Here is a 9,996-nt window from a genome sequence, read left to right as displayed (position 1 = left end):
ATGATGCCTACACGAGAAGCCACCAAGAAGAAACCAGCCAAAGACAGCTTAACATTATTACCCTGTTTCTATTTCGTAGAGGTGAGCACTACTTACTATTGATTATTACTGTTGTGTGCTGTTTAATGGTACACTCATTCATTCTCCATAATTATTGGCACCATTCCTATCATATAAACTAAACATTATATAGAGGATATTACATGGTTGTGCGAAGATATGAGGTTTATCTTCGAGTCGTGAAAATATTGTCAGCACAAGAAGATAAACTTCATATCTTTGTGCCACCGTGTAATGTTCTTTTATATGATATAGACACATCCACAAAAAAAAGCAAGTTGATCAAAAGAATTTTAATTGTCAACCAGTTCACCATTTTGACAGTGCGTGTCTAATCAGTGGGAAAACACTGGGAGTGACGTCATCAGAGTGAAATATCGAGAAGGATTATACATCTGGGACACTTTTTCGATGGAATAAAACCAGGTTTTCTATTCCCTTCTAGTGGGTTTCATTGATTTGGTTCGATAGCATGCAATATTGTTAGCATATCGCTTATCCTATGTGTATTATGTCACTCTATCCAATGGAGAATGAGCATTGAATATGGGTTACGATACTGCACGTTGTCAAGACGACACGACGTCACATGTCGGAGCTGATACAAATATCCAATGAGAAACATTTCTGCTGCACATGTGCACAATCATTTCTGTGTTTGCTGGGAAAGAGAAAGATGTGTTGAGCACCTGAAAGGCTACCAAAACTTCATTAGATATTCTTCACACATATTTACAAGAGAAAAACATACCAACGGACGTCGAAAAACTGGAAAAGAGACACGTCAGAGACGTAAAACTTCCACGCTAGTGAGTGACTGTGACAGTTTGTAAACAAACATAGCCGCCAGGTTTGCTTCGTTAATACAGAAGCTTTTGAGAGAATTTTGGCTGCCAGGTCGCTCCTTTGTGTTTAGCTGTCAATGTTGATTTTAAAAGTAACTAAGTAAATTACACTGGGAAATGAATACTTAAGTCTGAATGAATAATGCTGTAGCGATGCGTGGAAGAAGAGTCTGGAGACAGAAATCTTAGTTTCTCTGTCGTTAGCTTGTGCTACTTGCTCTCGATAGCACTGCTTTATTAGCATTTGCTAACACTACTGATGAATGCTACACCAGTAGTGCAGCGGTTAATTGCATATTTCATAAGAATCCTTCAAATGGTGACACGAGCATGAAATTCTCCACAAATATGCTTTAGTGTCCTCTCTTTTAGAAAACGGTCCTGGCCACGCCAAAAATTCAAGATGGCCGCCATTTTCCAAGATGGCTGCCCGAATGTGACAATTTTTTGTTATTTTCCCTCTTTTCTTAATTTAATTTTCCAAGTGAACCATGTTTATGGTCTTATATGCTAATTTTACAGATTTTGTTGTCTCTGATATAAATTTAAGAAGGTTAGCCTTCAATGTGGTGCCCAAAATGGCTGCTACTCCTTGAAAATTATGATTTATCCATTGTAAATTGAGCATATTTAACACACATGCAATCGTTTCTGGATGTGGATCTTGGTTGGTGTGGTGCAGGAAACAACGACCTTATGAGGCCATCCCGCCAACCAAAGCCGCTCTTCTCCAACATACCAAGCGTGCTGCCTACCAGGCCGGTTGTGTGTGGGGCCAGGCAACCCTGTGTCAGCCTGAACCTGAGTCCTGCTGACTGGGGATGGCAGAAGTCTGGTGAACAGTGGCATGTTTTCTGGACGGCCAATGCTCCCATAGCCAAGAGCTGTGAGCAACTGACCAAATGTGGTTGCAAAACCAGCTGCCGTGGTAGATGCAAGTGCTTCAGGCTGGGCCTTGTGTGCACAGCACTCTGCTCCTGCAAATGTGAACTGTAGATAAATTTTGCGCATTGATTTTGTTTGTCTTTTGGTGGATGGCATGCGTTGTCAGACCATCACTTTTGGGATTATTGTGACTTCCTACAGCCTAAAGGTTTTTTATATAGTTGCAAATAAGTTAGAGTTAAGTTAGTCATAAGTGTTTAGAGTTAGAGTTAAGTGTTAAGTGTTAGAGTTAAGTGTTAGAGTTAAGTTAGTCATAAGTGTTTTATAGTTATATGTATAAGATTGTGTAACAGTATTACTAATGTAGATATTAAGATAACACTAGAGGGCAGTAACAGATACGAGATAAGATAACATAGAAGTTATAGATGTCACTGTAAGTAAAACAAATCGAATCCTGTTGCTTTCTTTTCAATGCAGTTCAATGCAATTCATTTTTTTTTTGTTGGATATCTTCGCTGATTGCGCATAATAGAACAACATTTTCTTCTCTTCTTTATTTTCTCTGGGGCTGGAGCCAGGTTCGCCTGGTTTGGTGGCCCCATGATAAGTGGGCTGTGCCCAGTGCCACTGCTGGTCTGTGGCTGGATACGGAGCAGGCAGAGCTGGGCTCTCCTAGCTCCGATAGTTTAGGTTGGACTTGGAGGTCTTCTTTGTTTAAATCTTGAATGACATGGTAAATTGTGGGAAACAGTTCATGATCACAATCCCATGATTTAAAGTTCATTTAAATGGAAAAAGCATGTTTATTTCAACAGATATATGGTCTCGGTGTGAGATTGCCAGATACTGATGGCGGCCATCTTGAAAAAAGGTCGCCATCTTGAATTTTCACGTGGCCAGGATCCTAATCTGAAAGAGTGTATCCAGGAGGGTATCTGTGCAAAATTTCATGCTTGTGTCACCATTTGAAGGATTTTTTTAGTTATCTGCTCCACTACAGCTGGAAGGTGACTTAATTGCCACGCTAACAGTGCCAACTTGTGGGTAAGCTAGCGTTGGCCTACTGAGAATGCTGATATGAAGAGAGTGTATTATAATAATAATAATAATAATAATAATTATTATTATTATTATTGCTGGCTTTTTTTGTGGTATTCAGCTAGCATGATGACTCGTCTTCAACTCGTTCAATATCATGCTAGCTGAATGGAATATATGTGACCCCTCACCGAATCCAGGGACACATGTCGGCCGACACGAATCCGAGATAATCGCAAAAGAAGCATTTTTTTTTCGAAATTTGTGATTTTTGTTTTTTTTCCATCATGTGCAAGTTGAGATCTTGAAGAATGCAATCAGTATTTCAGATAATAGATTGTTTTGTTGGAAAAGCATACATTTTTTGTTGCAAATTGTCTCGTTTTTGTCAGGACTATAGCCTGCTGGGGGGTGTGGGTAAATTACCATATGGGCCATTCACATGATGATTTAAGTCTTTTGTTTTTTTTTCCGCGAATCAGCTGTATGATCCGAGCTGAGCTCGTGGCTACTTAACTGCATACAGGCGTGTGATTTCACTATGGAATGAGTTACTAAACAGAGCGCAGAGGAGCTGAAACACCGCAAAGCAAACAGACACACGGTATTTACATCGGAGATCACCATTTCTAGCAAAAAAAACCGCAACCTCATTTTCCAGATTGAATGGAATACTTGAATGATTGGATGATACACGGACCGTTCTAGGATTACTTTCCATCGGAGGCATTGGTGTGTGCAAGGCGCCGTTTCTTTTTCTGATGGGGTAAGTTTATTAATCTAAGGCTGTGTGGTTATTTTTGCATGTAACGGAGAGTGTTGTGGTTTGGTTAAGCCTAGGTCACAACCGGACGTACGATTTTTTGGCCGTGTGATTTTTGGCGTTTCCCAAATCGCTGCGGTTTTTTTTTTGTTGTTCACGGAGAAAGACGCGCGTTGGCCGTAAGTTTGTCTTGCAACCTGAAAAAAACGTAAGCGCCCGTAGAGTTTGTTTGACATGACAAAGAACCTCTGCGGCCGGTCTGCGGCTCGAAAATCAGCACATCACACGCGCGCTCTCGTGCGTTTCACACACGCGCTCTCGTGCGTTTCATGCGCGCTCTCCGTGTGTTTCTTGCGTTTTTTGCATGTAGACCGGCCGTAGGAGCGCGTACTGTACGGCCGGTTGTGACCGAGGCTTTACATGAAACTTTACATGTAGTAGGCTTTACATGTAGTGTTGTGTTAGTTGTGTCATCATCGTGCTATCTTTCTTTCTTACGGTGTGAGTAATTTTTCAACCACAAAACGTTAAAGTATACTTTAGAACTTATTTTTGTACTTCATAATTGTTTTGGGCATACTTTGCATGGAAGGAAAACTGACGTGGTGATCTTTGTTTACATGAAAGTAGCATCGTGCTAGCTCGTAGGGGGTAGGGCTTTCTTTAATGTCATGCAAATGAGCACCATTATGTGCCCGCCCTGCACCCAGAGTAGCGGAGATGGAAAACTTTTGCCGCTTTTCCACTACAAACGCGGCTGAGTCGGGCTGAGCCGTGCCGTGCTGAGTCGAGCTGAGCGGGGCTGTTGGAGTTGCATTTCGACTACAACCGCACTGAACCGTGCTGGCTGGAAGTGGGTGGACACTTTGGGTGGAGTTAGTGAAAGTGGGTGGACGTCACGTGATGTCGTTAAGCAGCGCAAACAGTGACATCAGTGATCTTTTAAGCGGTAGTCTCACGACCCGGATAGTAAACAATAAACATGGAGGACATGGAGTCGTTAGTGTTGCTGGTCTTGGTGCTGTGGCTTGTTGTCACCGACAACGCCAACAGATACTGGCAAGAGCGTATAGATGAGGCGAGGCGCATAAGGCTTCAGAAATTCTCGTAATTCGTAATTCTTCTTCTTCCGGGTTTACGGTGTTTACAGATCCCAGCGTGCTCGCGGGGCGTGTGTGGGCGTGTGAGGACACTCCTCCTCACCAATCAGTGCACAGGGGAGTGTCTGCTCACGCCCCTAGCCCCACTCGGCTCGCTTTGGCTCGCTTCAGCCCCACTCCAAAACCGTGCGAGTTTTAGGGGCTAAGCAGGGCTGAAGCGAGCCGAGTCGTGCTGTTCTTTGGTAGTCGAAACGCGAGCCGTGTCGGGCTGAAGTGAGCTGAAGCGAGCTGAAGTGAGCTGAAAAAGGGTAGTGGAAAAGGGCCATTTGAGGGCGATTTTCTCCCTTTTCTGTTTTAAGAAGTATACATTTTCAAAAGGCCACACATTCTTCAAATATTGTCAGATCTCCACATGGAAGGCATCATTGGAAAGCTTAGAAACTACTTTCTGAATCTGTCAATAACTCAAAATGCCCCCGGGCCGACATGTGTCCCTGGATTCTGTGATCTGCCACATATCTGATAGACCATGAAAAAAAGCCAGCCAGTATTATTTAAATATGCCACTAAGATCCATGATGTATTTCGTATGAAAAATGCAAGTTTTTCAACACGAGACGATACACTTCATATCTTCAACCCAACATGTAATTTTCTTATTATATAGACACATTCACAAACAAAAAGTACCCAAATTTATCAAAACAGTTAATCGATTTCCTCATGAGTGATATATAGGGATTTATGTTAGTTTTGGTTCTCCATGTTCCGGATGGAGCTCGTATGGAAAATATGAGTGCCGTATTTCCCAGTAGAACACTCGTGTCCATATAATATATTCTTATAGGAACCTAGTTTTCTAAATAATAATTTTTGCCAAAAATATACATGGCTCAATTATTGAAACCTCCAAAGAATATTTAAAAATAATATAGTCATTCTAAATAAATAAATAGAACTTTTAAATTGCTCTCAGTTTTCAGAACCTCTTTTGTTGCCTTTCACCATCTTCTCTGTGTGCAAGCAGGGATTTTACATGCTGGCAAGGATGTATTTTTACAGGTCAAAGATTGTGTCATCCATTCACCACAGGGGAAATAACAAAGCGCCTTCAGTACAAAAGAGGCAGGTGGTTGTTGGTGTGCCATCCGGGATAAAGTAAAATATATATATTTTTTAAATAATAAAAGGAACACTTGATTATTTGCTTCGACGATGCTTGTTTTGGATGTAATGTTTTGGGCCTGGTCTACGGTCAGGCTTGTAGTGCTCAAGTCCAGGACTCGGACTTGAGTCTGACTCGTGCCCTAATTTTAAGGACTCGTGACTCGACTTGGACTTCAGCACTGATGACTCAGACTTGGACTCGGACTCGTGCATTAACTGCATTCGGACTCGTAAATTGGAGATGAGGACTCAGATTTTTTTCTTTATTTTTTGTAACATGCCATAATAATTTGGCAGAAGATATTTATATCTACATTAATTTTTATACTAATTTCTTGCAAGAGTGTCACACCTGCACACCTTGGCGCGTGCATCAGATAGACTCTTGGGCGCGCTCCGGACAGCGCGTGCACCAAGCGGACTCTCGCGTGTGCTGTAAACGACTCGCACCTGCACAGGATTAAGGTGCAATCAGTGTGCCGATATAAAAACTGTGAAAACACACTTACTTTGCGAAGTATTGAGTTGCATTGCTGATACATTGCTGAGCCTTATTTCCTTGTTTGGTTTCCTGATCCCTGATTTCTTGTTTCTCGTCTTTGATTCTGCCGAGTTTACGATAGCCTGTTTGCTCGACCTATTGCCTGTTTCACTGTTTTATGATTTTGCCTGCCATTCTGGATTGTCTTCACTTGTATTAATAAACACATCTTCTGCACTTACATCCATTTCCCAACCATCTCTGACAGAATACTTTACACTCCCTGATAAAGAGAAGCACATTCACTTGTTCAGGAGCAAACTAATGTTAATGGTGCTAAAACAGCCACCGTCAAATGGTGCGGTTGGAGTCTTGTTCTCGGACTCGACTCAGTTTTTTTTTTAATGACTTGGACTTGAACACTGGGGACTCGAGACTGGACTCGGACTTGAGGTTTAGTGACTTGACTACAACACTGTCTAGGGTCTTTTTTCAAAAATGATGGGATCGTGAAGTCTGTTAAATACTGGGATATTTTTAACCAAACCTGATTGCCTCTGCCTCAGACATGGCCAGAGATTCTTTTCACAAAGATGATGGTCTCAAAAATACATCCTTGCCAGCACAAAAATGGTTGTTGGAATAAATATAACAAAAATATTTTGCCAGCTCAGTCTTTGGATTGGAACTTGACTGAAAACCTTTGGTCTGAATTCAAAGCTTGTTGTATTCTTCTGTCCACATGCACAAACTAAAAGATATAAGGTTTCATGAAAAACTAGGAAGCTTAAAATGTTCTGCATGGAGCTGTGTCCACCATCTTGATCTCTCCTCCCTAAATACTGTAAATATCACAGGTAGAAGCTCAGTGCTGTTATCCTTCCCAATGGAGGCTTCCACAAATACTGATTTTAACATTGCTGATCATTTTGTTGGGAAAAATGGCATTCCATGATACAACTATGCATAATCCCCATTTGTTATTTACAAATGCGCTATTGGTTTCATGTTCATTTTCATTTTTGTGTATTTGCAAGATACAGTGGTGCTTGAAAGTTTGTGAACCCTTTAGAATTTTCTATATTTCTGCATAAATATGACCTAAAACATTGACAGATTTTCACACAAGTCCTAAAAGTAGATAAAGAGAACCCGGTTAAACAAATGAGACAAAAATATTATACTTGGTCATTTATTTATTGAGCAAAATAATCCAATATTACATATCTGTGAGTGGCAAAAGTATGTGAACCTCTAGGATTAGCAGTTAATTTGAAGGTGAAATCAGAGTCAGGTGTTTTCAATCAATGGGATGACAATCAGGTGTGAGTGGGCACCCTGTTTTATTTAAAGAACAGGGATCTATCAAAGTCTGATCTTCACAACACATGTTTGTGGAAGTGTATCATGGCATGAACAAAGGAGATTTCTGAGGACCTCAGAAAAAGCGTTGTTGATGCTCATCAGGCTGGAAAAGGTTACAAAACCATCTCTAAAGAGTTTGGACTCCACCAATCCACAGTCAGACAGATTGTGTACAAATGGAGGAAATTCAAGACCATTGTTACCCTCCCCAGGAGTGGTCGACCAACAAAGATCACTCCAAGAGCAACGTGTGTAATAGTCAGCGAGGTCACAAAGGACCCCAGGGTAACTTCTAAGCAACTGAAGGCCTCTCTCACATTGGCTAATGTTCATGAGTCCACCATCAGGAGAACACTGAACAACAATGGTCTGCATGGCAGGGTTGCAAGGAGAAAGCCACTGCTCTCCAAAAAGAACATTGCTGCTCGTCTGCAGTTTGCTAAAGATCATGTGGACAAGCCAGAAGGCTATTGGAAAAATGTTTTGTGGATGGATGAGACCAAAATAGAACTTTTTGGTTTAAATGAGAAGCGTTATGTTTGGAGAAAGGAAAACACTGCATTCCAGTATAAGAACCTTATCCCATCTGTAAAACATGGTGGTGGTAGTATCATGGTTTGGGCCTGTTGTGCTGCATCTGGGCCAGGACGGCTTGCCATCATTGATGGAACAATGAATTCTGAATTATACCAGCGAATTCTAAAGGAAAATGTCAGGACATCTGTCCATGAACTGAATCTCAAGAGAAGGTGAGTCATGCAGCAAGACAATGACCCTAAGCACACAAGTCGTTCTACCAAAGAATGGTTAAAGAAGAATAAAGTTAATGTTTTGGAATGGCCAAGTCAAAGTCCTGACCTTAATCCAATCGAAATGTTGTGGAAGGACCTGAAGCGAGCAGTTCATGTGAGGAAACCCACCAACATCCCAGAGTTGAAGCTGTTCTGTATGGAGGAATGGGCTAAAATTCCTCCAAGCCGGTGTGCAGGACTGATCAACAGTTACCGGAAACGTTTAGTTGCAGTTATTGCTGCACAAGGGGGTCACACCAGATACTGAAAGCAAAGGTTCACATACTTTTGCCACTCACAGATATGTAATATTGGATCATTTTCCTCAATAAATAAATGACCAAGTATAATATTTTTGTCTCATTTGTTTAACTGGGTTCTCTTTATCTACTTTTAGGACTTTTGTGAAAATCTGATGATGTTTTAGGTCATATTTATGCAGAAATATAGAAAATTCTAAAGGGTTCACAAACTTTCAAGCACCACTGTACGTGCCAAGAGTAATGGTACACTGTGGTTTGGTTTGGTTTTTCAGTGGGCACTATACGAGACAAAGCTGTGCGCATAGAAACAAGGTGTCTAGCATTACAGACACTGATTCAACTTTGGCTTCAACACAACGTAACATATTTTTGCTTGGTAATTGGTGAATTCGTAATTCCATTCTCACGGAATTGCTCATGTGACTCACAGCTGCCCATCGTGGCTTCCTCTATGGTCTCTCTCTACTTCCTGGAGTTGACGGATGTGCTGCAGCCAGCCCAGGTTGGTTTTCGCTGCCATGATCGCTCACTCAGCATGCCCTATGTAGAGAGCGGAGAAGAACTCATCCCGCTGCTTATGCTGCTGAGTCTCGCCTTTGCTGGCCCTGCTGCTTCTGTGAGTGTACTCCACTGTTACAATGAAAATTACCACTTTTTCAGTATGAACAGCATGTAGTAATCTAGATGTTCCACCATTACTTGTTCTTAATGTTCCCAAGTGGCAAAACATCAAGTTTAATAGCATTGATTTAGTAACATTAGGCTTTTTAACATGGCCTGCTGGCTTTATGCCTTTGTAGACAAGATGTAAGTGATTGTCTTTATGTATGGTATTCCACGTTTTCAGAAACCAGATGTTCCTCGATGGTTCTTTGGATAGTTAACCTCTTAGATTCCTAAAGGGGATTCTGATAAGGAAACATTCTGTTCTAGGTTTCTACATGGACCCTTTGGGGGCCCAAAGAGGGACAAAATAAAATAAATAGCTTTTTCGTGTACGGTATTAGATTGAGATGATCAGTGCTTTATCAGTGATAAAATCCTGTAAAGTTCTTCATAACATTGTATTGAAACTTAAAACTGCTTTTTAGGTGTGAGAGATTGACGGTGAGTTTGCTTTTTTTTCTTATTTAAGTATTTTATAGTATTTCTTATATAATTTACAATGCATATTCTTATTCAGAATTTGTAAAGTATACCTATGGAAGTCCAGAAAGACCATGTGTTGTTTTTTA

At 41.0% G+C, this 9,996-nt stretch overlaps 1 protein-coding gene across 1 annotated transcript in view; it reads left to right on the top strand.

Moving 5' to 3' along the window:
• Nucleotides 1-9,996, top strand: part of plppr3b (phospholipid phosphatase related 3b) — a 30,678-nt gene continuing 20,682 nt past the window's right edge. Inside the window, exons 1-2 of the mRNA XM_060940588.1 lie at nt 1-81; nt 9,192-9,377. Coding sequence (XP_060796571.1) covers nt 1-81; nt 9,192-9,377 — 267 coding nt within the window. The remainder of the gene's footprint in view (nt 82-9,191; nt 9,378-9,996) is intronic.

This window comes from Neoarius graeffei, chromosome 15 (assembly GCF_027579695.1).
Source record: "Neoarius graeffei isolate fNeoGra1 chromosome 15, fNeoGra1.pri, whole genome shotgun sequence".
NCBI classification, from domain to species: domain Eukaryota; kingdom Metazoa; phylum Chordata; class Actinopteri; order Siluriformes; family Ariidae; genus Neoarius; species Neoarius graeffei.
Note: the sequence above shows the minus strand (reverse complement) of the source record. Positions and strands in the feature narration are given on the sequence as shown.